General features: G+C 57.1%; 1 protein-coding gene and 1 long non-coding RNA gene across 2 annotated transcripts; one reads left to right on the top strand and one right to left on the bottom strand.

Moving 5' to 3' along the window:
• Window positions 1-794: 794 nt before the first annotated feature.
• LOC311433930 lies at window positions 795-5,978 on the bottom strand. Its single transcript, XR_014691061.1, has 5 exons — window positions 5,845-5,978; window positions 4,486-5,761; window positions 4,262-4,390; window positions 2,918-3,106; window positions 795-1,963 (listed from the first exon to the last, which is right to left on the bottom strand). It is a non-coding gene; the product is annotated as an uncharacterized lncRNA (long non-coding RNA).
• A 4,735-nt stretch (window positions 5,979-10,713) lies between these two features.
• On the top strand, window positions 10,714-24,764 carry ZNF395 (zinc finger protein 395; the record flags this gene model as incomplete). Its single annotated transcript, XM_084513644.1, is given in 11 exon segments — window positions 10,714-10,738; window positions 10,741-10,822; window positions 15,782-16,028; window positions 17,783-17,970; window positions 18,266-18,378; window positions 18,935-19,170; window positions 19,262-19,362; window positions 20,053-20,323; window positions 21,003-21,095; window positions 21,187-21,290; window positions 21,520-24,764. Coding segments are annotated over 11 exon segments (1,572 nt in total). The 3' UTR covers window positions 21,632-24,764.
• Between the last annotated feature and the right edge of the window lie 1,491 nt (window positions 24,765-26,255).

Genomic DNA, 26,255 nt, shown 5'->3' with positions numbered 1-26,255 from the left:
TGAGCAGAAGGAGAAAAAAAAACAAACAAGTTGTACATCCTCTGCAGCATCTCACCCCAAATCCGTGGCACACGACCTGAGGAAGGCACGAGAGCCCCAGCAGCAGGCAGGGATGCTGCAGGGGGCTGGCAGCCTGCTGGGACACCCAGGAGACCCCACCAAAGCTGAAGACAGGCGGTTTGGGGAATATTCTCCCTATTTTGCTGCCCCAAAGATGCAACCCGGGCAGGGGGAGGGCGGCGTGAGCTTCTGAAGCTCCCCAGGGAAGGAGCGAAGCCATTTGGGGTGGAGGGGGAAGAAGGGGGAAGGCCGGGCCAGGAGGACCTTACAAACACCGGTGCCAGCAAGGGGATGGGGGCAGAGGAAGAGATCCCACCCCAAAAACACCGTGGGTGGGAAAAGCAAACAGGCAGCAGGCTAGGGCTGGGCTGGCATCACCAGCGGGCGGCAGGTGCTATGCCAAAGGACAAGGCTGTTAATTATTAATTTTCTCTGCTGAACAGAGAGGAGGGGAAGAGCCAGGGCTGGCTGGGGAACGAGCCCTGGGCTGCGGGGACAGGCAGGTTGGGGTTTACATGGACAGGCCTGAGAATAAATGCTTGAGATCCCAAAAATCTGCACCCTGCACCCCAGCAGAGCTTCAGCACACTCCCCAAAGATGACAATTTCCCCCAAAACGGCCCTGCTGGGCTGCCCACCCCAGCCATAGAGGAGCTCCAGCTCATTTCCATCAGTCTGATCTACGGCACAGCCCCCAGTGCCTCGTTTTTTTTTCCCTAGGAGCGACACATTTCAGCAGCTTGGATCCGCTCAGCTTCCAAAATTGGCCAAGATTTTAGATGCAAGAGGAAAAAATAACAAGGTACGCTTGGCAGAGGACCCGTGTATGAAAGGGTACTCGAGAATTTGTTGAAGCTGGGTTGGTGCCACGAAGGGAAGAGCAGTGCTGGGAGTGAAAGCAAAGAGTTAAAGGAAAAGGAGAGGGAAAAAAAAAAAAAAAAAAAAGCAAACAGGCCAGTTAAAAAAAAAAAAAAGCATAAGGAGGCAAAGAGCAGAAAAGGAAACCTCGTGAGTGTCTCTTCCCCTCTTGGCTTCTCCCGGCCGCGGGGAGGGGAGGCAGTGCTGTGCCAGCGCACCCAAAACAGCCGGGAATTTCCAGCGGCACCACCGAGCAGAGGAGCCACGAGCTGGAAATCCGCGGTGCCAAAAATAAAAAAGGGGTGGTGAGGGAGCACCGAGAGGCAGCGTGGGTCCAAAACGCAGCCAGGCTTTCATTTTAGGAGCGAGGATGGTGGAGGGATAACCATCTGCTGCTGCGGCAGCCCCGAGTGTGCAACACCCCGGCGTCGGGCGTGCCAGGACGGGGAGCTGCGCGAGCTCTGGGTGCGAGGCTGTTTGTGCAACCACAGACACGTTCGGTGGCTTTTGCTTGACCCCAGTGGGTTGGTTTGTTTTTTTTCAGGCTCTCAGGGAGCGCTCGCATCACGTTTCCAAACGTTTTCCTGCTTCCAGCAGGATAAGACACCGAGCTTTTTCGATTCGTGAGCTGCGTCCGCCTGGAGAGATGCGCCCGGCAGCGCTGTGTGGGACAAAACCTGGACAAAAACTGTCCCTTTTGGTGAAAACCCAGCTCTAAAAATCCCTGGTGACACCCCCAGCAAGGGCAAGCAGCCGGGAAGCCCACTGCTGCGCTCTGTGTGGCCAACAAGCCGGGCTCCCTTCATTTTTAAACCACCCCCACATCCCAAAAAGAAAAAAAGGATTTGTTTTAAGTCGTGCTTGCAGCAGCAGCGGGTTCCTTTTGAGGTTTGTCTTCTCAGGCACCTCCAAACGTCCTGCGCAGCAGCCAGCCTGCTCCCACGTGGAGTTGTTGTCAAAAGTGCTTCAAACTGCAAGTGCTGGTGCTCCCAGCCTCGTGTGTCGGTATTGTAACAGGCACAGTGAAGTAACTGCCTTGCTCGAGCTGAAAAAGCATTAAAAAAAAATTAAAACTCCATAAGGGAGAGCAAAAAGAACAGCAGCCATAAAAGAAACCCTCATCACAGCAGTGGCATGCAAGATCCTCATCATCTGATGGCCCAATTAAAGCTTTTCGGGAGAAATTAAATTTAATTTCAGGAGAAATGAAAGCATCAGGAGAAATTAAGTCCCTGCAAAACCAAGACAAGAGAGGCAGGTGCCCCAAATCGGTGCACTTACAGGAGAGGGGGCTTGGGCACGGCTTCCCCTCACTGCTTTTGGCTCGCCAGAAGCTGCACCGAGGAGGGAAATCCCTCTCCATGCTCGTGACAAAAGCCCTCCCAGCCTGTACGAAGTGGTTTGGGAAGCCTCGCTTCGAGGAGGCAATTAGCAGAAGGTCCCGTTGAGACATGATTGATTTAATCGTGGGATCGCTGGCGTTTTTCAAGGCAGGAACACGCCCGGGTACCTCCTGAGCAGGAGGAGCACGTGGAAAATGTTCAGGACGGTCACAGCCATCAGCCCTTGCTCCTAGAAGGCTTTGGGGATTTTTAAGAGCTGGTTACGGGAATGTACGACCCTGTTCCAGAGCAAGAGAAGGGAGCAGGGGATAAAGGATTTCTTTTTTGGGGCTAAAAAAAAATCCACATTATCTGGAGGTGGCCAGACTAGGTCTGGTTCTCAAGACCTCAGTGCTGTTAAACTTACTCACATCGTTGCTGTAATTGAGGCCAAAAAAATAAGAGGAACCCTCCCAAATCCTGATGGATTTCGTAAGGCCAGGATTTTGCCTAAAATCTCTAAGTGTGAGCCAAAACAGGAGGCATCTGGGTATCACAAGAGACCATTAGATCCAGGGTGATCCCTGGGTGGATCACCCCGGTGCGATGTGCCTTAGGGGAACGTCTGCAGACCCTTGAGCTGGGAACAAGGGTGAGAGCAAGGAGAGGCAGCAAACCTGCACGAGGCACCACGACATCCTTCAGAAAGACGAGTTTCTGTCCCAGGAAAAGCAGCTGAGAGCATCCAGAGCCATGGAGGGTGCCTCTCAGGAAAACGTCGTGGTTTTCTCCAAGTGTGGCAGCTAGAAATGCACTTCAGTTTTCTCCTCCTCACGTTTCTTCCCCACATCACTTGATCCCACAAGCTGAGGAGGTTAAAAAAAAATAAATCACATTTCAATGGCTTGCAGCAAAACTTCAAGAATCATTTTAAGACTGAGACCTTGATATTTTTCACTCTGGACTTGCTCGGACCACAGCACACGTTGCTTCCTTTATAACATCAACGACATAGCAGGATTTGGTTAAAAATAATAAAAATAAATAAAAACAACTCCTGTTTGGTTGGTTAATTTGGTACGGGTGGCTTGGCCCCGCTTCATCTCGGACCAAAACACAACGACTGATATTAATAGACTCCAAATGTCAGTTAAGCAGTTTATCCTGAGCTTGTGTACTCAGAAATGAATAATCTCTTGAGGTTGAGGGCCAGAGGCCAAAGCGAAACGCCAGGCAGAGCAGCGGGTAGGTAAAACCCAGCCAAGCTCATTCAGCTGCCCGGCGCTGTTAGACTCAAGCTAAACATTTAATATTAACTGAAATTAAAGCTGTGACTAACGACTGTCCCGTGGACAGGGTTTTGTATACAGGATTTTTCTTTCCATTGTGTTTTTTTCCTCATTTTAAAAGTTGTGCACGATAATTTTTAAAAATTGGATAAGTTCACGCCGCGTACATAGTGACAGGGGAACTCTGTACAAAGACAGTAAAACAGAAATCAGCAGATTTTAGGTCTTCCTACATACAACAGGCTCAGCCATCACATAATACTTTGAGCTGGAACTTCTCATTTAGGTGTTTGTGGAGATCCACCACGATTCCCTGACTGATTCCAAGAGACCAGGATTTTGGGGACAGGAGAGGAAGCCTCTTCTGTAGGTAACTGGTCAATATTTTTATTATTTTATTATTTTTTTATTTTTTTTAGAAACCCTAGTGCAGGAATAAACAGTTTCACGTGCGCTCCCTAAGGAAAGAGGTTAACAGATGGGATCCCTCACACAGCTGGACCAGGCTGTCTGTTGGGCAGCACGGTCACAAACGGAGGACGGGGAGAGCTGAGGTGACAACGTTCACAGGCAGGACAAAATCAGCCCAAATCCTCATGCCCAGAACCAGGGAAAAGATCACGCAGCCGGCGTGATGAGGGGATACAACAGCAGGTGGGATTTAACGTCAATAAGTAACATCTTGGAAAAATTAATCATACACAGAGTTTCAGGCTCTAACTCAGCTATTACCTCTCAGGGTTATTGTTAGCTTCAGCTGCTACCTCTCAGGAAAATGAAATCTGGGGGTTGTCGTCGATAGCTCCAAGGAGAGCACTGGTTAAAACTCAGCAGCAGCCAAATCCAGCGTTGGCAGCACGTCTGGAAGGAACAGAAACCAAAATAGCAAACATTATTACGTTGCTGCTTAAATCTGTGCCACGGTCTGATGACACAGGGAGGGGTTACCCAAGCACCAGAGGGAGAAGTCAGCTCCCGCACGAGGAGACCAAGAAGCCGAGGACGTTCGCGAACTACGTGACCGGTGGGGCAGGCAGGGAGAACCTGATAAAAAGCTCCTGAGTCATGGATACTGCGAGGAAGGCGAAGGAAGAGTTACGCAGCACACGGTTGAGTCAAAAGCTGGGGACACCGAAGAAATCCCAAGGCAAACAAGAGGAAGCAAGTTTTTCACGTAGCGCTTCGGCCACAGGTGAACCTGCTGGGGCAGGATGTCGTGGAGAAGCAAGCGAATTAAAAGAGTTCAAAAGGGACTAAACAAATTAATGGATTCGGGGTATATTAGTGCTATTAAACACCGTAGGCTGATGTTCTTCAGATTAAAAGCGGGCCATTAGCTGCAGGGAAGCTCCCTGCCCTGCACGAAATGATCTCAGTGCTCAATTTCAAAGGCTGCTCTCGTGACACGCTCCCACCACCGGTGCTGCCGCACTCGCTCACGGCCTCAGCTGCGGTCAGGCAGGAGCAGCAGCTCCAAAGGCAGAGGTGGATCTTGTCTGGGGGCCAGGCACATCAACACCATGATGAGATTTATGTGCCTGCACTGATCAGGTTTCATTTTATTGGTATGAAGAGGAATCAACTGCCCAGTACTACACATTTGGGCTGTTTAACTGCTAGATTATACACACACACTGCCTCTATCTTACTATTAAACAGTGTATAACGCTACATCTATCCCAAAGGCTTAGAGCAGAGTTTTAAAGCACTATTAATTCTCATTCTCTTCAGCCTGAGCTCTGGCTTAGCTTCTTCAGCTCAATTTCACCTAAGATTTAATCAAACCTCAGCCCCAAACCCTTTCAATAAAGGTGCAATTAGTAAAATGAGAATGACTAAACCCGGAGAGAACATTGTGTGCATTTTATATGAATGTATCTTGAAGGGTCAGAGTTTTCAAAAGCCTTTGAAGAACTGTGCTCAATTTAGGACAGGTATTTCACCAGCTCAACCGATTATTCACTCAAATTTATGCATTTTTTTGATGGGTTGCAAGCCACCCTTTAGAAGGGCGCTGCCAGGACCCAGCTCCTGCCACAGCCACCATGCCTCCTGAAAAGAACCAAGTGGAGAAATTTAAAATAAATACATAAATAAGCAGATATCCTTCCCTCATCCTGGAGTTTTCCCTTTTTTTAATGAAATAACCCAAACGCCGCCCCCACGAGGCGCTGAGGGCGAACCCCCGGCCCCCCTCAGCAGGGCCCTGACAAGGGCTCGCCTCAGGAGCCCCTTCCCCGGCCCAGGAGCCCCTTCCCCGGCCCAGGAGCCACTGTCCCCGGCCCAGGAGCCACTGTCCCCGGCCCAGGAGCCACTGTCCCCGGCCCAGGAGCCACTGTCCCCGGCCCGTCCCCCACAGGACACCGCCAAACTGGGCCGGGAGCCCGCAGGGGCCACCCCGGGAGCCCTCAGCCCCGCCGCTCCCCTCACAGGCGGGCACCGAGCCGAGGCCTACAGGCGGCTGAAGAGAACGCGAGGCCTCCGCCTCCTCCGCCCGCCCACCCCACACTGGCGCCTCACTCCGCCGCAACCCCGCTTGAGGCGCCGGAAGGCGGGGCTTCCCCCGCGGGACGCGCTTCTATTGGCCGCCTCTCCGCGCCGTCCCCTCCCATTGGTCCCTCGCGGCTCGCAGCCCGCCCCGATTGGCTGAGCTCCCCACCCCCGCCTCCTGGCTGGCGGGGGCGCGAACGTGCGGCGCGGGCTGTTCCCTTGGCCGGGGGGCGCGCGCGGCCTCCACGTGGGGAACAGCACGTAGGCAGCGCGCGCGGGGGGGGGGCGCGCGGCGTGCCCGCAGGGGGCGGGGCGGGGCCGCGAGGGGCGGGGGGCACGCGCCAGGAGCAGCCATTGGGGGGGGGGCGGTTATGGGGTCTGGGGAGGGGTCATAGAGGATATGGGGCGGTTATGGGGTCTGGGGAGGGGTCTTGAAGGATATGGGATGGTTATGAGGTGTGAGGGGGATATGGGGTGGTTATGGGGTCTGAGGAGGGGCCATGGAGGATATGGGGCGGTTATGGGGTCTGAGGGTGGTTATAGGGTCTGAGGAGGGGTCGTGGAGGATATGGGGTGTGAGGGGGGTTATAGGGAGAGGGGGGCGGCTGTGGGGTCTGAGGAGGGGTCTTGAAGGATATGCAATGGTTATGGGGTGTGAGGGGGGTTATGGGGTCTGGGGAGGAGTCATGGAGGATATAGGGCGGTTATGGGGTCTGGGGACAGGTTATGGAGGATATGGGGTGGTTATGGGGTCTGGGGAGGGGTTATGGAGAATATGGGGCAGTTATGAGGTCTGAGGAGGGGTCATGGAGGATATGGGGCAGTTATGGGGACTGGGGAGGGGTTATGGAGGTTATAGGGTGTGAGGGTAGTTATGGGGTCTGGGGAGGGGTCATGGAGAATATGGGGCGGGTGTGGGGTGGGCGTGAGGTTTGAGGGGGATTATGGGGAGAGGGGGGCGGCTGTGGGGTTTGAGGAGGGGTCTTGAAGGATATGGGATGGTTATGGGGTGTGGGGAGGAGTCATGGAGGATATAGGGTGGTTATGGGGTCTGGGGATGGGTCATGGAGGATATGTGGCGGTTATGGGGTCTGGGGAGGGGTTATGGAGGTTATAGGGTGTGAGGGTAGTTATGGGGTCTGGGGAGGGGTTGTGGAGCATATGGGGTGTGAGGGGGGTTATAGGGAGAGGGGGGTGGCTGTGGGGTCTGAGGAGGGGTCTTGAAGGATGGGGGGCAGTTATGGGGTGTGAGGAGGGTTATTGGGTCTGAGGAGGAGGGGTCATGGAGGATTTGGGGTGGTTGTGGGATGCGAGGGGTGGGTGTGAGGTGAGGGGGGTGGCTGTGGGGTGTGAGGAGGGGTCTTGAAGGATATGGGGCAGTTATGGGGTGTGAGGGTGGTTATGGGATCTGGAGAGGGGTCATGGAGGTTATAGGGTCTGAAGGGGGTGATGGGGAGAGGGGGGCAGCTGTGGGGTCATAGGAGGGGTCTTGAAGGATATGGGGGCAGTTATGGGGTCTGAGGAGGAGTCATGGAGGATATGGGGTAGCCATGGGGTGTAAGGGATAGCCATAGGGAGAGGGGGGCAGCTGTGGGGTGGGAGGGGTGGCCATGAAGGATATAGGGCAGCCATGGGTTGTGAGGGGTGGTCATGAGGAAATAGGGGTGGTTGGGGGGGGGGTCTGAGGGGCATCCATGAAGGATTTGGGATAGTCATGGGGTGTGAGGGGTGATCATGAGGAGAGGGGGCAGCTATGAGGTCTGAGGGGTGGCCATAAAGTATATGGGTTGGCAGTGGGGTGTGAGGGGCAGCTATGGAGGATTAGGGGTGGTTGTGGGGTCTGAGAGTTAGTTGTGAGGAAATAAGGGTGGCTGGGGGCTGTGAGGGGCATCCATGAAGGATTAGGGGTAGCCATGGGGTGTGAGGGGCAGCTGTGGGGTCGGAGGGGTGGCCATGAGGGATATGGGGCAGTCATGGGGTGTGAGGGATGGTTATGAGGATAAGAGGACAGCTGTGGGGGCTGAGGGGTGGCCATGAAGGATTTGGGGCAGCCATGGGGTGTGAGGGGTGGTTGTGAGGAAATAAGGGTGGCTGTAGGGTCTGAGGGGCAGCTGTGAAGGATTTGGGGCAGCTATGGAGTATGAGGGGCAGCTGTGAGCAGAGATGGGCAGATGTGGGTGTGAGGGGTGGTCATGAGGAAATAAGGGCAGCTATGGGGTCTGAGGGGCAGTCATGAAGGATTAGGGGTGGCCATGGGGTGTGAGGGATGGTCATGAGGAGATAAGGGTGTCTGTGGGGTCTGAGGGGCAGCCACAGAGGATATGGGGTGTGAGGGGTGATCATGAGGAGATAAGGATGACTGTGAGGTCTGAGGGGTGGTCGTGTGGAGATAAGGGTGGCTGTGGGGTCTGAGGGGCAGCCATGAAGGCTTAGGGGCTGCCATGAGGTGTGAGGGGTGGTTATGAGGTGAGGATTGCTGCAGAGTGTGAGGGGCAGCCATGAAGAATTAGGGGTGGCTGTGGGGTTTGAGGGGCAGCTGTGAGGAGAAAAGGGCAGCCATGGGGTGTGAGGGGTGATCCTGAGGAGATTTGGGGTGGCCATGGGGTGCGAGGGGTGATTATGAGGAGAAAAGGGCAGCCATAGGGTGTGAGGGGTGGTTGTGAGGAGAAAAGGGTGGCCATGGGGTATGAGGGGTGGTCCTGAGGAGATTTGGGGTGGCCATGGGGTGTGAGGGGTGATTATGAGGAGAAAAGGGCGGCCATGAGTGTGAGGGGCCATCAGGAGGAGACAAGGGGTGGCCATGGGGTGTGCGGGGTGGTCCTGAGGAGACAAGGGGTGGCCATGACGGATATCCATGAGGGGTGAAGGGCGACCATGGCAGCTTCTGAGGCAGACAGAAGGCTCCTGGGACCTCCTCCAAGCATGGCGCTGGGTTTGGCCCCGATACCACCTTCCCCCAGAGCAGGAGGCTCGTCCCCAGCCCCCTCGTGCCACCCAGGGGACACGGGCACACGTCCCTGCGGGCTGTCCCCTCCGTGCTGTGGCAGCACGTCCCCACACGTGCCTCCCGAGCACCTGTCCTCGTCCCCCCCAGTGCCTTCAGGTCCGTGAGGACTTCCAGCGAGCGCTGACTCGGAAACCCAAACCCACAGAGCTGGGGGGTTAATTACGGGGTGTAATTGGCACTGCGAGCTCTCGGCTCGTAAACACATACACACGTCAAAAAGAGCTATTGGAGTCCTGAAGTGGGCGATTTTAGGGTTTTAGGCAACGAGTGGGCCATGTCCCCTTCCTGCTCCAAAAGTTTTGTATTAAAATGCCATATTAAATCCTGCCTCGCTGCAAGCAGAGGGCTGGAAGATGGAGCTTTCCAAAAATGATTTCTCCTTCGAATTAGGAATCAAACACCCAGCCCGGGGGGCACCCCAATGTCCAAAAGGGTTTTCCTGGTGTGCCTGGGATGCGTCCCCGAGATGAACACCTTGCACCCACAGTTGCATGCTTGCCACCAGCCCCTGCCCGAGCGGCAGCCATCGCCGTGTGAGTTATTCTTTATTTTTAGCAAATAAAATATTCTTTATATTTAGCAAATAGCTTCATGTGGTGTTCATTTAATTCTCGTGAATGCCAACCTGAAGTGGTGAAGGGAAGACAAAAAAATTTTAATTTTTGAAAAAAAATTTAAAAAGGCATCCAAAAGCATGCGGGAGAGCTGGAAAAGGGACTGGAAGCATCGAGTTTGGGTACAGAGGTGAAAGTGGGGATGTCACTGGGAGGGCAACGGTAACACCAGGGACCCTATGAGGGTATGTGTGGGTTGGGGGCTGGAGGATGAGGAGCTGTGGGACCCTACAAGGGTCTGTGTGGGCTGGGGGGAGGTTTATGAGTTGCGGTGTCCTGGTGGGACCCTGCAAGGGTCTGCATGGGTTGGGGGCTAGGGGATGAGGAGTTGTGGTGTCCTGCTGGGATCCTACGAGGGTCTGTGTGGGTTAGGGGCTGGTGGAGGAGTTGTGGTGTCCTGCTGGGACCCTACGAGGGTCTGCGTGGGATGGGGGCTGGAGGATGAGGAGCTGTGGGACCCTATAAGGGTCTGTATGGATTGGGGGCTGGAGGATGAGGAGTTGTGGGACCCTACAAGGGTCTGAGTGGGTTGGGGGCTAGGGGATGAGGAGTTGTGGTGTCCTGGTGGGATCCTACAGGGGTCTGCATGGGCTGGGGGCTGCCGGTGGGGAGCAGAGACCGGAGCAGCCCCTTCCCCACAGCGGCAGCCCTCACCCCGCCCTCCCTGAAAACGAAAAAAAAAAAATCTCCATTTCTTCCTCTCTTCCTTGATTTTTTTTTTTTTTTTTCTCTCAGAAAAGCGGCTCCGAAGGGGCCAACGCCGCTCGCGGCCACACAGAGCCAACCCCCGGCACGGCCCCGCCACGCCTCGCCGCTTCCCCCCCCCTCCCCAAAAAAAAACCAAAAAATCCTTTTCCACCTCAACAACTCGGCTTGGGGGGGGGAGATCTGAGGGAAAAAGGGATATGGGGAAGCTGTGGGGGCTGCCCCCATCCCTTTTCCAGCCCCTTTTTCCCTCCCAGCCGGGACTTGGGCGGCTCGGGGAGGGGGAGGATGATGAAGGGGAGGGGAGGATGATGAAGGAGGGGGCAGGATGATGAAGGGGGGGGCGCTTGGAGAAGGCGGCGGAGCCAATGCGCAGGAAGGGGCCGAGCATGTGGGGAGTTGTTTACACCAGCCCGGCCCCGGGAGCTTTAACCCGGCCGCCGGCGAGGAAGGAGGGAGCCACGGCCCCAGCACGCCGTGAGTAGCTCGGGGACAGCCGGGGAGGAGACCCCCGGGGGTCCCCCCCCCACTTTATTCCCGGGGGTCCCCCCGTTGGAGACCCAGCTTTGCGCCTAGGGTCTTCCCCCCTTGCTCCTAGGGGTCCCTCCCCTTGCTCTTAGGGTCCCCCTCTTTACTCTTGGGGTCCCCCCTTGCTGCTAGGGCCCCCCTTTTGCTCTTGGGGGGTCCCCCGCTTTGCTCCTAGGGTCCCCCCCTGGAGACCTCCCCTTGCTCCTAGGGGTTCCCCCCTTGCCCTTAGGGTCCCCCCTTTGCTACTGGGGGTCCTCCCCCCGTGCCCTTAGGGTCCCCCTTTGCTCTTGGGGGTCCTCCCCCCTTGCTTCTGGGCTCTCCCTTTGCTCTTGGGGTCTCCCCCTGGAGGCCCAGTTTTGCTCCTAGGGTCCTCCCCCCTTGCTCTAAGGTCCCCCCTTTGCTCCTGGGGGTCCTCCCCCCTTACTCTAAGGTCTCCCCTTGCTCTTAGGGTCCCCCCCTTTGCTCTTGGGGGCCCCCCCTTGCTCTTGGGGGTCCACCCCCCTTGCTCCTAGGGGTCTGCCCCTTGCTCTTAGGGTCCCCCCTTGCTCTTAGGGCCCCCCCTTGCTCCTGGGGTCTCCCCCCTTACTCTTAGGATCCCCCTTACTCTTAGGGATCCCCCCCCTTTGCTCTTAGGGTCCCCCATTTGTTCCTGGGGGTCCCCCCCCAGCTGCCGGCGTCCCCCCTCTTTCCTCCTAGAGACCCCCCCTTGGTCCTGGGGCTCCCCTCCCTTTGCTTTTAGGATCCCCCCTTGCTCCTAGGATCCCCCCCTTTTACTCTTGGGGGTCCCCCCCTTCCCTTTACTCTTGGGGTCCCCTTTTGGGGTCCCCCCCAAACCCCTTTTTTCCTCCTAGGGGGGGTCCCCGCTCCTTCGAGCGACCTCCTGGAGGGGAACCGGGGAAAGGCGGGAGGGGGATAACGAAAAAAAAAAAAATTAAAAAATTTAGAAAATTAAATAAATAATTAAAAAAAAAAAAAAGCAAAGAGGGGGCGGGAGCGGCGGTTCCCGCCCGGCCGGGCCGCGCCTCCCTCCAGGACCGGCGGCCGCGTACGTGCGGCGGCCTCCGCCGGGGACACCGGGGGTGGGGGGCGGCCCCGCCGAGGTAAAAAGGGGGCTTGGGGGGGTCCGGGGAAGGGGCTGGAGGGACATTGGGGACCTCGGGGGATCGTGGGGACCCTGGGGACCACCGGGAGGGGACCGGCAGCCGCCCGCCGCCCGCTGCGCCACGGGGAACCCCCCCCCCGGCTTCCCTCCCCCCTGTGCCAAAGTCCTGCGGGGCTGTGCTGGGCCCTGTGCACGCCCCCCCCCGGCATTACAACCCCCCCCTTTTGCATTGCAACCCCCCCTTTTCACTTACAACCCCCCCCTTTTGCATTGCACGGTCCCCCTTTCCCTTGCAACCCCCCCTTTTTGCATTGCAACCCCCCCCCTTTTCCCTAACAACCCTCCCTTTCCCTTGCACACCCCCCATTTTGCATTGCACACCCCCTTTTAGCCTTGCAACCCCCCCCTTTTCCCTTACAACCCCCCCTTTTGCATTGCACGCCCCCCCCTTTGCCTTGCAACCCCCCTTTCCCTTGCACACCCCCCCCATTTTCCCTAACAACCCCCCCTTTTGCATTGCAACCCCCCCCTTTTCCCTTACAACCCCCCCTTTGCATTGCACGGCCCCCCCTTTTGCATTGCACGCCCCCCCCTTTCCCTTGCAACCCCCCCTTTTTGCATTGCAACCCCCCACTTTCCCTTGCAACCCCCCCTTTTTGCATTGCAACCCCCCCTTTAGCATTGCAACCCCCCCCTTTCCCTTGCACCCCCCCCTTTAGCATTGCACGCCCCCCCGCGTGCCCCGCCCCCCGGGAATACCCGTTGCACGCCCCCCCTTCCTTGCACACCCCCCCGTTGCACGCCCCGCCCTCCCTGTGCTGCCCCGTGCGTGCCCCCCTTTTTTACCCCCCCTTTATTTTCCCCGTGCGTGTCCCCCCGCCCCACGCACACGTGTCCCGCGTGGGGCCGCCCTCCGGCCCTGCCATCTTCCCCACGTGCCCTTGCACACCCCTTGCACGCCCCTTGCACGCCCCTTGCACACTCATTCGGCCGTCGGTGCACGCTTGCACGCGCAGCCACACGTGCGTGCGCTTGCACAACCCCGCGTGTGCCCACCCGCCGAGCCCTCCGGCCGTGCCATCTTCCCCACGTGCCTTGCACGGCCCTTGCACACTCACTCGGACGCCCGTGCACGCTTGCACGCGCGCGTGCACTCGCACAACCACACGCGGGCGTGCTCGCAGACCCATTTGCACGCTCGCACGGCCCCGCGCGCGCTCGCACGGCCCGGGGCGCGCTCGCACAGCCTTGCACGCGCTTCCCCGGCCTCGCACGCGCGCGTGCAGCCTCGTGCGCTTGCACACCCACGCGTGCACGCCCCACGCCGCCTCCCAGCCGCTCTCGGACCCGGCGAGCTGCCGCCCTTTCCTTCCTGGCCGCCTTCCCGCGGGGCCGGGCTCCCCCGCAGCGGGGGCCCCTTTCCCGGGGGGAAACCTCGCCGCCAGCGCCCGCGCCGGAAAGTGCAATTTTTTTTCTTATTTTTTTTTTTAATTTTTTTGGGGGACATTTTCGGCCTTCTTCCCAAAGCTTTTTCCTCGGGAATCACCCGGCAGCGGCTCCCCGCCGCCGCTTTTCGGGTTGTCGAGCGCTTGGGTACGGTTATGGCTGCTCGGCTTGGAGAGGGAGGAGGAATTCGGACGGGGTTTGTGCTCCCTGCTCCGGATCCTGGCGCCGCACCAAGCTGTTGCGTTGCCGCTCCCGGCCGCTTGCCACCTCTCTTAGGAGCTCTTTTTTTTTTTCTTTCTTTTTTTTTTTTTTTTTTTTTTTTTTCTCAATAAAAGCCCAAACTTTGCGATTCGCTCCCGATCTCTTTCCCGGCCGTCTGCGCGCGGCCGTGCCGTGGCTTGTCAGGAGCTCTGGGGGGAGTTTTGGGGCGAGAAGGGGTTTTTTGAACCGGGAAAGCTGAGGGTTTATTGTCAGTTATTGCAGCACTTAGAGGCTCTTAAAAGATGGATTTTATGGTCGGCTGTGCTCATCTGCGGTGCTTTGTGGCGCGAGTTCGGCTCCGTTTGAAGGAACCTGTACTTATTTTATTATTTTTTTTTCAAGAAAAGGGGGGGGAAAACCGGGCTTTGCTGGCTTTGCCCCGCACGCACGCAGCAAAAAGCGCTTCCCGCTGCGGACCCGAAGCTCAGCACCCGGGTGCTGAGCTCCAGGCCTTGGCTTTGCCATCCCTTAACCTTCCCCGCGAGCCAAACGAAGCTCTCCTCGTTAACCGAGCAGCCTCTTGCCCCCCGGGCTCCGCTCCGGTGCCGGCTGCTGACGTGCCGGAGCTGGAAACTCGCCGTCCCAAAAAAAAAACCGCATGCCCGGGCATTGGAGCAAGAAAATAATTTGGGAGCGGTGCCGGCGCTGACCCCTGCGGCGCCTGATTGCAAACAGCTGGGAGGGCTTGAGGCGGCTCCGGCGGCGGCGGCGAGCCCAGCGCCCGCTCCTCGCCTCACTTTTTGTGTTTTTGGGCTCCGGGCAGAGCGCCGAAACGGGATCCGGCCTTCAAAGGACGGGGTCTACTGGAAGCAGATGTGGCTCCAAGGCCCGAAAGGGATTTTGGAGGGAGGGTTTTGCGCCTCCGGGTCGCAACCGTGCCGCTCTCCTCCTTCCCTGTACATCAACGCGTGCCGCGGGCCGAAATTTGGGGCTCAAACCTCCAGGAGCAGCAGCAATCCTCCGAGGAGCGGTTAGCAAAACCGCCGCGTTTCTCCCCAAATCCTCGCCCCACGGAATGATGCTGGAAGGAAGCGTGGTCGGGGGCTTTTGGGGCTGGCATTTTGGGGCTGGCAGCGCCGTGGTGCTTGCGTCCCCTTCCATCACGGGGGCTCCCCGCCGCCTCCTCCTCGTCCTGCTGCCTGGCTCCGAAGGCGCTGTTAATTTTCTACCCGGGGACAGGCAGATTTCGGGGGAGGACGGAGCGAGCCGGGCGCGCGTGGTTGTTCATAAAGGACCTCGTAAATCCTGGGCGGCCTTTGAAGCGGGACGGGGTTTGGAGTAACCCTTCCCAGGACGGCGTGCCCGGCCCAGATGGAACAAAATCCTTGTGTTTTGCAGTAAAACACCGCTTCTCTGCGACCCCAAACTGAGCATTTCTTGCCTCAACCCTGGGCTGGGCAGCAGCAAACCCCCACAGCTGGGTCTGGCACCCTGAGGGATGTAAGGGGTTTTTTTTTGGGGTGAGTCCCAAGGCACGGGGGAGATGCTGGCTGAGGAGTTGTTGCAGTGGCCTTGGCTGCACCACGATGCGTTGCCTGTCCCCATACCTGGATTTCTTTTGGTTTTAAGAAACCCTAAACCCACTTTTTTTCTTCTAAAACAGCAGCAAAAACTCTAAAACCCAAAGAAACAAGCCAGAGAAGGCAGCTGTCGGCACGTGCTTGCTAGAGTCACACCAACCCGAGCAAAAATAGGCTGGGAATAGTTACAAAAGGATTATTTAGACCAAAATGCCCCAAAGGCTTCGTTTTTAAGCAAAACTGGACAGGAGGACGCGGCCGTTTCTTGACCCTGGGAGCTCAGGGCACAAGGTGCGAGCTTGCAGGAGGCTTCCCCAAAAACCCCGAGAAGGTGGCGTGGAGGAAAGGAGAGCGTCGTGGGGGGCCTTTTGGTGTGGAATCAGCAAAAACGGGGCTTTTATGGGCACCGTCCCCACCTTCCATGAGTCTCTGGATGTGTGCAGAGCCGTGGCTTTGGCTCCCAGGGTGACGCCAGCGAGGGGATGCACCCCGTCGGGGTTTTGGGGTGCTGCTGCTGGTTGCGCATCGTGGTCCTGTGCTGGAGATAACCTCCCCGTGTCCTTTTTTCTCCTCCTGCAGCGTGGCCGAGATGGCGAGCGTGCTGTCCAGGCGCCTGGGGAAGCGCTCCCTGCTCGGCACCCGCGTCTCGGCGCCCGACGGGGTGCTGGTGGCCCCCCAAATCCACGCCTTGCCCGCCGACCTCAGCCGGCCCCTTGCCCCCCTGGCACCCCCGGAGGACGGATCCTGCCCGCAGGCGGTGGAGGAGAGCAGCCGGGCGCCGAGGTTCCCCAGCCCCGGGCACCATCAGCTCTGCGCCGGGCAGCAAGTACGTAAGGAAGCTTTTGGTTCGGGGCAGGGGGAGAAAAATCAGGGTTTTTTTCCCTAATTAAAGGTCCCGGGGGGAGCTGTAATTGGGGAGATGTTAATGGGTGTTTGTGTGCTTAGCCCGGGCTGTGCCTGATGGATTTGGGCCATGTTGCTTTGCGCAGAGCCCCGTCTGCTGCCTCCAATCCTAAAAATGGGTGTACAGAGAGGACCAAACGCTTCCCTCCAGTATTCTCCAAACATTTGAGGCTAAAGGAAATGAATTTCACACCTCATTTTCCCCCAGTGGACTGCTCCTCCCTGAGCTTGTCCCATCTCCCCAGCATCCATCCTAACACCTGCAGGCACCCCATGAGGTGGTGGGGACCCCCCCAGCTCCTGCTTGGGCTTCGAGCTGCATCCCTGGCAGCTTTTTGCCCTGGGATTTAGGGTCTGCAGGTGAGGACCTACCTGGAAAAGCAGCCCCTGGGGAAGAAACGGGGGTGACAGCTCCTCCAAAACGTCACCCAGACGTGGTGACACCCCTGCCTCTTGTCCCCCTGGGCTCCTGAGGGCCGTGCTTTGACCTGTGGCAGGGAGCAGCGCGTGTTCCTGGCTCCTACCCACAGAGCTGTAAAAGTTTCTCCGGGCAGAGCTTGTGAAACGCTGTGTAAATAAGGCCCCTGGTGGGTTTTCTGGCTGCTCCTGCACCCAGCAGGTTCCTCCTGCCCCCTGTTTATGAGCTGGGGGACACTGGGAGCTGGTTTCTCTGATGTGCTCCAGCTTGGGGGGATTTTGCCCGCTTGCTTTGGCTGCTGGAAATGACTTTAAAACAGCAACAAGGAGGGATTTCAGCAGCACAGCTGGGTTCTGCCTTGGTGGCTTCGCAAACCGAAGGAGCTGCCACCTCCCTGCGTGGTGCCCAGCTCAGGAGGATGGATGGTGGTGGTGGGGAAGCCTCGCTCCTTGTTTTTGGGGAGCATCAGAAAAGGCTATGGGCTGCAGAGGCTGCAAGGGAGGTCAGATGGGTCCTGGCACTCCTCCTTCACCCTTTTTCCTCCCCGTTGTTCCCGCTGGATGTCCCACTGAGATGCTCTCAGGCTCTTTCCCTGATCGGTGTCTGGGTGCGTGTGTCCGTCCCGTCGCAGTTCCTTGGTGTGACACCCTCGGCGTTCCTCTAAAGAGGGCTCCTGGGCCTATAAATAGCTGCAGACACACGCAGTGCCTCCAGACAGCGACATTTCCACCAACAGAAACATGCTCGGGGCTGCTAGTGGCACAGAACAGCCCGGGAGAAGCAAGTGAGCCTCGGGTGAAAGAGGAGGAGGCGAGCTCTGAGCATCTCCTCCTGCCCAAGAGCAGCGACGGGAGGAATCGAGGTGCAATTAGGAGGTCCCTGCGCCCAGGAGACCTCTGTTCCCTGGCTTTTCATCCCCTCACCTACGTGTTTTCCCAATTATTGTAATAATTGGGGGTGTCTGCCACAGGATGGCGTGCAAGGAAAGCCAAACCAGAGGAATTAACTGGGGAAAAACCCGTCCAGAGTGGTGATGCTCTGTGACTGAGCTGAGGTTGAGATAACGTACCAGGGAGGGGCAGAGCTTTCAGCAGCGGGGTTGGGGTGAGCCCCGGCACCCCTCTACTTTGCAGGGCCAGCTCTGAGACAGCCTCAATCCTAAATCCCCCTGCTCTGGGGACATCACACGCAGGATTTCATCAGGTCAGGATTTCTGACGGCACCAACAAACCTCCCCGCGTCTCCTTTTCCTTTTCCAGGTTCTGGTCGCCTACAGCGGGCAGGAATTTGCGGGGCTGGCGGAGCAGCACGACCCCCCCAGCGACAAGGTGAAGGTGCTGCAGCCCGAGCAGGGCTCGCACACGTGCTGGAGGATGCAGGACACGCGGCCAGATGCCACCGAGGCGCTGCAGAGGTCGGTGTCCAGCAGCATCGACGTCCCCAAGAGGTACACGCCTCGGGCCGGCTCGGTTCTCTACCAGCAGAGAGAGGTGACGGGGATATCTCTGCTTTATCAAAGAGTGGGTTATCCTCAGAACGGTGCAGTTTAGGATTAAAGTGGATTTATTTCCTGCTTTGGGGGAGAAAACGGCCTTCCTGGTGACTTAAAAACGACCCCAAGCCCGCAAGGCACTGGTGGGAGCCGCGACGCCGCCGCAGGTCACGGCTCCCCTGCTCGTGGTGGGTTTTTCCTTTGCTTTTTTCTGCCCTGAATTTTACATTTCTGTCCCCCCACGGTGCAGGAAAGACGATGCGGCCGTGGAGATGGACGAGATGGTGGCGGCCATGGTGCTGACGAGCCTCTCCTGCAGCCCCGTGGTGCAGAGCCCTCCTGCCAGCGACAGCGGCATCCCCCGTGAGTGTGCATTAAAAAAAAAAACACACAAAAAAACCACTTTTATTATAAGAATGACAACATCTACACTCAAAAACAGAGAAATAACCTGGTGCTTTCGCCAGCCTGGGCTGGGATGGATGCAGCCCAGAGGAGCCCGTGGTGCTGGTGCTGTTTGGGAGGGCGCAGACGGGGTGACCCTGCCCTCCGTGACCGTCCTAGGGGGGCCGGGGAGCCCCAGGGTGGGGAGCACCGCCCGGCTGCTCCTTTTTTTAGCGGCGGTTTCATTCCCGAGGAGTCAAATGGAGCCCGGGGGATAAAAATAGCAGCTGGGAGCCGTGGGAAGTGTGCGTGCCCCAGCGCTGGCCGCCCGCTGGCTGTGGACGAGGACGGGGAAGTGGGGTAAAAGTGGGAGCTGGCACGGAGCAAAAGCACAAAGGCTTTGTGTAAAAACGTGAAATAAATAGAAGGGAAACGTCCTCACGGTTATATCCAGCCTCGGGGCTGCTCTCAGCCCTCTGGGGGGGGTTTTGGTACGCCCTGGAGTGACGGTGGCTGCGTGTCCCCCTCCGTGCAGCCTCGCGGGCAGCGTGCGATCCCTGGAAGGAGAGCGGCGACGTGTCGGACAGCGGCAGCAGCACCACCAGCGGGCACTGGAGCGGGGGCAGCGACATCTCCACCCCCTCGCCCCCTCACCCCGAGGGCAGCCCCAAGCACTCCAGCGAGGCCCTGAGCTCCCCGCCGGCTGACGACGGCTTCGAGACCGACTCCGACCCCTTTCTCCTCGACGAGCCGGCTCCGCGGAAGAGAAAGGTACCAAAAAAGCCCAGAACCCCCAGGACAGCACCCCCCAGGGGCTGTTGTCACCCAGCTGGGGGTGCCACGAGCTCTATTTGTCCCCCAGAACTCGGTGAAGGTGATGTACAAGTGCCTGTGGCCGAGCTGCGGCAAGGTCTTGCGCTCCATCGTCGGCATCAAGCGGCACGTCAGGACCCAGCACCTGGGGTAAGGCCCAAATTTCACCTCTTCAGCCTCCAAACCTCCGTGCCCTGGTGCCGAGCGTGCCGGGAGCCACCAATTCCTGCACTAAATAACCCCAAAACCAGAGATGCACCACATCAGCAAGCTTGGCGCTGCTGCCACTTGTCCCCTCCGTGCAGCAGGAGCTGGGCTCCAGGACGGGAAATTTTCAAGGGCAAAAGTGCTCGGGGTTAGTTTGTGCAGCTCAGGTCTGCCTCTAGGCACCGGATTAGGGTGTGGGGAGCAGCTTTGCTGTTGCAATTCTCACCACAGCCTCCGATTTTTCATCCTTTTATGCATTTTTCTCCTCTTTTGCATTTTGAGTGCTCCGGGAAAAGTGCTGGCAGTGGGTGCAGCGGCGGTGCAGGACTGCCATCCAGTGCCAAGAAACGCAGCAGGACAACAACCAAAAAGGCTCTGGGCTTATTTTTTTTTCCCTCTTGGGCAAACCTCAGGGCTTCACCTGCAGCCAGCAGTGCCTGGTCACCCCGCTGGTGTTCCTGGCGGCGCTGGAAGATGCGCTCACCTTCCTTCCACGTGCTGCTGCTGTCACAGAGGCAGCAGCCAACAAAATGCTTTAGCACCTGCAGGCAGAGCCCTCTTATCTTGCAGCACCTCCCTCCCCCAGCCCCAGGAGCTGCCTTTTCACCCTTCTCCCCCTTTTCTCCCTGGCAGGGACAGCGCCGACTCGGAGCAGCGGAAGCGGGAGGAGGATTTCTACTACACCGAGGTGCAGGTGAAGGAAGAGCCTGCTCCGGAGACGGTGGCAGCCGCCAGCCCCACGTCCATATCCTCATCCTCTCCCATCATCATCCAGCAAGCCCTGGCCAAGCCCGAGGCTCTGCTGCTGGAACCGCCGGCGTTGGAGCCGGCTCTGGCCAACAGCGCGCTCAGCCAGTCTGCACCCAGCTCCTTCTGGCACATCCAGGCCGATCACGCCTACCAGGTGAGCTCCAGCCACCCTCCTGCCCTCTTAGCAGGGCTCGGGGGCTTCAAGGGGGCTCAGGGGCTGCTGCTGAGGTTGTTCCAGAGCCAGGGGAGCTGTCGGCCTCCGCTGTTCCCCTGCAATTACCCGGCGGTGGTATGCAACACGCCCTGCTCCCGGCAGATAGAGCCCGGCAGGAATGCGGCCGTGCCGGATCCTGCACGTCCCTGCTGCTCGGGGAACCTGGAGATATGGGGTGGTGGCCTCGTGGCCGGTCCCTGTCCCATGTCCCCTGCCCCAGAGGCGCTCGGAGCTGCAGGGGCTGAGCGTGGGGGGACGGATCCCGAAGCTGCGTGTGTTTCCGTGCCCACCCGGGCACTAAAGTAAAGGCAGAAAGCTCCTTGGAGCCTACGTAAATGGGTGAAAAAATAAATAAATCAGGCACGTGTAGGCTGCTGCCTGTGGTTTGGCGCGAGCCCTGCAAGCAAACACAGGAGCAAAGAGGCTCTGCCCTAGCAAAGGGGGAACGCTGCCCATGCCCTGTCCTGTGTCAGCAGGAGCCACAGGAGGGCTTGCACCAGGGATTTCCTTCCCACCCCCAGTGCTCCCAGTTTGGCGGTGCCCCATGCTGGTTTGCACGTGGGAACGGGACCCCCAGGGCTAACGCTGACTCCTTTTTTTTCCCCCTTTCTCCCCGCAGGCCTTGCCCTCCATCCAAATCCCAGTGTCCCCCCACATCTTCACCAGCATCAGCTGGGCCACCGCCACCTCGACTCTCCCGTCCCTGTCACCGGTGAGTCCTCGTCCTTTCCCCTTGGTCCTCGGGGAGCTCCTGGGCTCTCTCCTGGGTTTATAAATTCCCCTTTTCTGGCTGTCCCGTGCAGGTGAGGAGCCGGTCGCTCAGCTTCAGCGAACCCCAGCCGCCCACGCCGATGCTCAAATCCCACCTGATCGTCGCCTCGCCGCCCCGCGTGCCCCTCAGCACCAGGTGAGGGTCCCGTCAGAGCAGGAGGGACGTGTTCCCAGCTCACCATCCCTTGTGAATGTTCAAGGAGAGGCTGGACGTGGTGCTTGGGGACACGGTTTGGTGATTTATGATTCTGTGATTCCATGAAAACGATGCTCGGTGGCACTTACAGGGCTTGAACCTGGGTATAGCGGAGACGTTACCCGAAATTTCACAGTTTGGGGTAATTTTCGGCTTCTTCCCTTCGCAGGAAAGTCCGCGGTGAAGCCAAGAAGTGCCGTAAGGTGTACGGCATCGAGCACCGGGACCAGTGGTGCACGGCTTGCCGGTGGAAAAAAGCCTGCCAACGCTTCCTGGACTGAGTCTTCCCTCCCTGCTCCTCCCCGGGGAGCACCGGAGTCCCTCACTGCTGCAACCAGGGACCTTGGAGGCACCTCCTGGGACTCCAGAAGAGACCTCCAGAGCTGCGTGTAAATTCCTCCTTCTGTATATTGTACATCAGCTGGGTTTGCTCTTTTTTTTTTTTTTTTTTTTAAAAAAAAAAAGAAAACGTTTTCCAATTTTTTTTTTTTTTTTAAACGTGAAGAATTATCTCCCTCTTGTACAGTAAAAACTGGGGCTGGGAGGAAGAAGCTGGTGGCTCGGCGGTCAGGGGGAGCTCCTAAAGGTGATCTGGGGACCAAAGAGCTTCCTGCATTTCCCAGGTCAGCACTAAAACCTCCTGAACCGCCGCGCCGGGGCCGGGGTGAGGCGTTGAGGCAGCTTTCCCTGGCCCTTGGCTCCCTAAAAAGTGCAAATCCCTCGAGTCCTTTAAGGGACGGTGTCGATAACAATGAGAGCTTTAAAAAAAATAATGCTGTTGGGCTGTTGCTAGCAGGGCAGGGATGATTTTTGGGGCAGGAGTCACGGGTTTCCCTCCTGGGTGCCTGTGTGGATGTGGGTTTTATTCGTGTTGTGTCACACGGGAGCTGTGCCTGTCTGGTTCCAGTTGGTTTGGAGGGAAAGAAAACCTTGTAATCAGGAAAATTATTGGGGTTTTTAAAGCAAAAGCAGCTGTTCCTTCTCATTTTAGGCTCTGTACCTCTGCTTTGCTCCGTGAAAATCTCCACCGTGGCCCTCAGCGTGTCTTTCGAAGCCAGGCTGAACAAACTCGGTCTTTTTTAAAGAAGTTCTGGCTTCGCCAGTAACAGGCAGCTGGGAGGACTGGGAAGGGCTTTCCCTCAGCATCACAGCACGGCCCCAGTTTTGGCAAACCAAAATTCGCTTCGCACCCCATCCACAGCGGGGCAAGAATCTGGACTTTTTTTTTCTTGTTGCATTTTTTGGATATAATTTGATATTTGCAGGTTACTCACAGCCCATAACCCTTATCCATCAAGCCGAGAGCGATCCCAGCACGAGGCTTGAGCCCGGGGTGATTTTAAGGGCCATGCAGTACAACTAAAATCCCCTTTAAAACCAAATCGTGTGGCTCTGACAAATTATTTTGCTCCTGGATGGACGCGAGCCCTGTCGTTGAAGGGGACAGGGGAGGCGAAGCGGGTTTATCTATACACGTGTTACTGGTGCTTGTCAACCTTTTTTTTTTTGTAATTTTATATATACAAACAAAATATCATTCCAGAACCTCTCTTCTCTCCTCCTGGAGCCTGTGTGAGGCTGGGATGATGGAAAAGCCCTTTCCTGTCCTGCTGGCATCGTCCATCCGCGGAGCAGGGCCTAGCACTTTGCTACAACACCAGGTTTTCAGCCTCTTTCCCCTGCGTCCTGGTAGCAATGAGCTGCACGGCGGGCTTCTTGCACTACTCAAAAACTTGTTTTTAGCTTTGTTTTCTTTTCCAGAACGCCCCCAGGCCTTTGCTGCCAGCTGATCTTTGGGTCGCAGGGCCAGCAGGCCCCAAATTTGCCGCTGGCCGTCCCGTTTTGCCCCGCGTTGCCCAACCTTGGGAAGGGCACGGATGGGTTTTTGGTGATGCTGAAGGTTCAGGTGGGCTCTCCGTGGGGTTTCCAGAAGTGAAAAGTGCTGCTTTGGGAAGTCCCCCGCCGCACCTCGCTGCGTTTTCCCTTCCCAAATTTTAAGAGGCTTGAAGCAGCACCCGGAGCACGGACATCAAACCCCAAAAAGGGGGAATTTGTGGCTCCCTCAGCCCCCGTGCCTTCGCTCCCGCGACTCGGAGAGACCCAGAGGTTTTCCCTTCTTGCTATCCATGCCCTCCCTGTCCCAAAACGGAGGTGGGGGCTCTGTTTTGGGGCCCCACCACTCAGGAAACCCAAAGCAGGGTGCAGCGTCCGACAATCCGCACCAACCCCTCGCCCTTTTTCTGCTTCAGGCCGGGGTTTTTCTCGCTGCCGGGAGCCTGGGCTTGTGAAAAAAAAAAGGAAATTTTCTGCTAAAGGTGATTTTTCTAGGAAAAAACGTGTCAGTGACTCTGGAATAAGCAGGCACGTGTGGTGTGCTGGGTCCCCGGGTGCGACGGGGGCATGCTGGAACCCCCAAAAATTTGGGGGATGCTGCCCCCGTCACCCCCCAGCCCGTGCAGTGCCTCCTCCCCCAGGGAATAGCACTTACTGCCAGGGTTTTCCTGCACAGGAATGTTTTCGTATCAGTGTTTTATCCAGGGGGTGGGAGGCGCCTACAGCTGATTTTCCGAAGGCTTTTGCGGTACAGACATAACTGGACAAAATCGTCCTTTTGCTCGTGGCTCTTTCCTTTTTATTCTCTTTTTTTTTTTAATGGCAAAACTGGTGCAGGGTTGCTTTTTTTTCTTTTCAGTTTGGGACTATTTCGTTGTTTTTTTTTTACACTTTAAACCAGAAAAACCTTCTCGTCTTTCTGCAGCTCCCACAACACCTGTCGGGTTGGCTGGCCTCTCATTTTTTTTCGCTTTTCCCTCCTTTCCCATCCCTTTTCTCATCATTTTTTTTAACTCGCTTCCAACCAGCTCTTGACCATCTTTCTGCTCTCAACCACCTCCTCTTCAGCCCCAGCCTGGAAACTCAGCTTGGAGAGTTTTCCCTGGTCCGCCTGCCTCCCACTTGTATGTATGTATATAGGAACCTCTTAATTGGGCACTAATTGGAGGCTGCTCTCCCTCTCCAGCCCGGCCACGGTGACACCCCGCTGCTGCCGAGGGTGCTTGCACCCCGAGAGGAAAACCCCAGCACAGGGTGGCCCCGCGCTGGCACCCAGCGCCCCGTCACCATCACGAGGTGACATCGGGACGGGTGCCAGGCGGTGGTGGCATGGGGAAAAGGGGTTGGGGACGTTTGTCCCCGTGCTCCTGCGGGCCCCCGCTGCCCGGCCGGGCTGGGCTGATGCCGTATCGGTGAATTTTCTGTCTTCTTCGGAGCTTTTTTCTCGGCTGTCTTCCAAGTATTATTTTTATTGGGAAAAAAAAAAATAATTAAAAAAAATAAATAAAAATGTGAAATGTAATTTTTACAGCAGCAATATGAAATATATTTTATAAGAAATAAAAAAGAAAAGTTGCCTGACGCCTCGCTGGCTCTGCCTCGTCCTTGCTGCCCCGTGTCCTGGTGCTTTCTTGCCCTGCTCGTGCTCATCCCTTAATATTTCTTCCCCGTTGGCACAACCACTTCTGGCACCACTAGATAGCAGTGTCCGCCCGCCGATGGCACTGCCTCTCCCTCCTGCAGCACATGGCTCCGCTCCCTTTTTTCCTCGGGGGGTGATTTTCCTCCCCGAAAACCCCAAATCCATCGAATTTCAGCCTGAAAGCTCATGGAGAGGTTGGCGCATGCCAACCCCAGCAGGTTTTTGGGGGGCTCTGCAAGGTCTTGCAGCCCCTTGCAAGTCGCTCTGTTGACCTCAGAAGCTGCCTTGTGATGCAAAAAGCCTGGATAATTTTTTTTATTATTATTATTTTTATTCATGGAGGTGAGAGAGGATGTGGAAAAGGAGAAGAGGGTGGGAGGAGAGGTTGAAATTTGGAGAGAAGGGCTGAACGGGGGCACAACAGGTGGCGATGCCTGCCTTGCAGGGGAAAAGGAGAGGAGAAAAATAGATAAAAACTGCACCTGGGAGCACCAAGGGGATGCAATTCCGAGCAGTTCTGCAGGGTTTCGTGGCCCCATAGCAGAGGGATTTGGGGGACACCACCAGTCCCAACTGGACACAGGCGAAGCGATGGATGCCCACTGTCCAAAAACTCCACACGAGCCCCCTCTCTTCACCTCCTCTGTGGCTTTGCAAACTGGGACCAAACTGGGGGCACTGGGGGCACCCCATAGATTAACCCCGAGCCTCCCGGCGAGACCTGGCCGTGGCATTTTGGTGACAACACTAAAAGCCACCCAGCACCACCCGCGATGCCACCACCTCCCCAGATCCGATGGGGACTGGCACCGTGACACCCACCAAGCGGTGCCCTGCGCGGCAGGGAGCCCAGACCCCAGATTTTCCCCCGGGGACGTGGTGTGGCAGAAGCTGGAGCATCCCAACGTGGGATCCCTCATCATCCCGACCTAAAGAGGATGGGACATGGCATTGGGGACAGGAGCTGTGTGGCACCCCGGGGACGAGGTCTGGCATCGAGCACTGGGGTCACCGCTGTGGGGGACGCTGCTGTGTCCCTCCTCCCACTTTTAAGCTAGAAAAAATCCCTTTTTCCCCCCAAATAACCCCCCGCTCCATCCCTTTTTGTCCCATAGGCCACGCGTGCAATGGCGTGACGCCCCCTGAAGCACCGTCACTGCCCATACCAGAGGGGATCTCTGCTGAAAATCACGCACATTTCCAAAAATCCCCTTTTTTTCCCCTAAAACCACGCCATTTCCCAGCTGAGGGGGGCGAATTGAGCCCCCAGGGTGGGGGGCAGCAGGGACCTTGCGCTGCAAGCGTTGACCCAAGTGACGGTCGCCAGTCGCACTGAGATCGTAGAAACAGTAAACTAATTTATTAATCCTTTTGCTATGTACAAGTTTAATGGAGAAATCTTTGTATGAAACAATTAAAAAGAACAGGAA

This window comes from Aythya ferina (genome assembly GCF_964211825.1).
Source record: "Aythya ferina genome assembly, chromosome: 3".
NCBI lineage: Eukaryota > Metazoa > Chordata > Aves > Anseriformes > Anatidae > Aythya > Aythya ferina.
The sequence above is the reverse complement of the archived record's forward strand: the minus strand, read 5'-3'. Positions and strand labels throughout refer to the sequence as shown.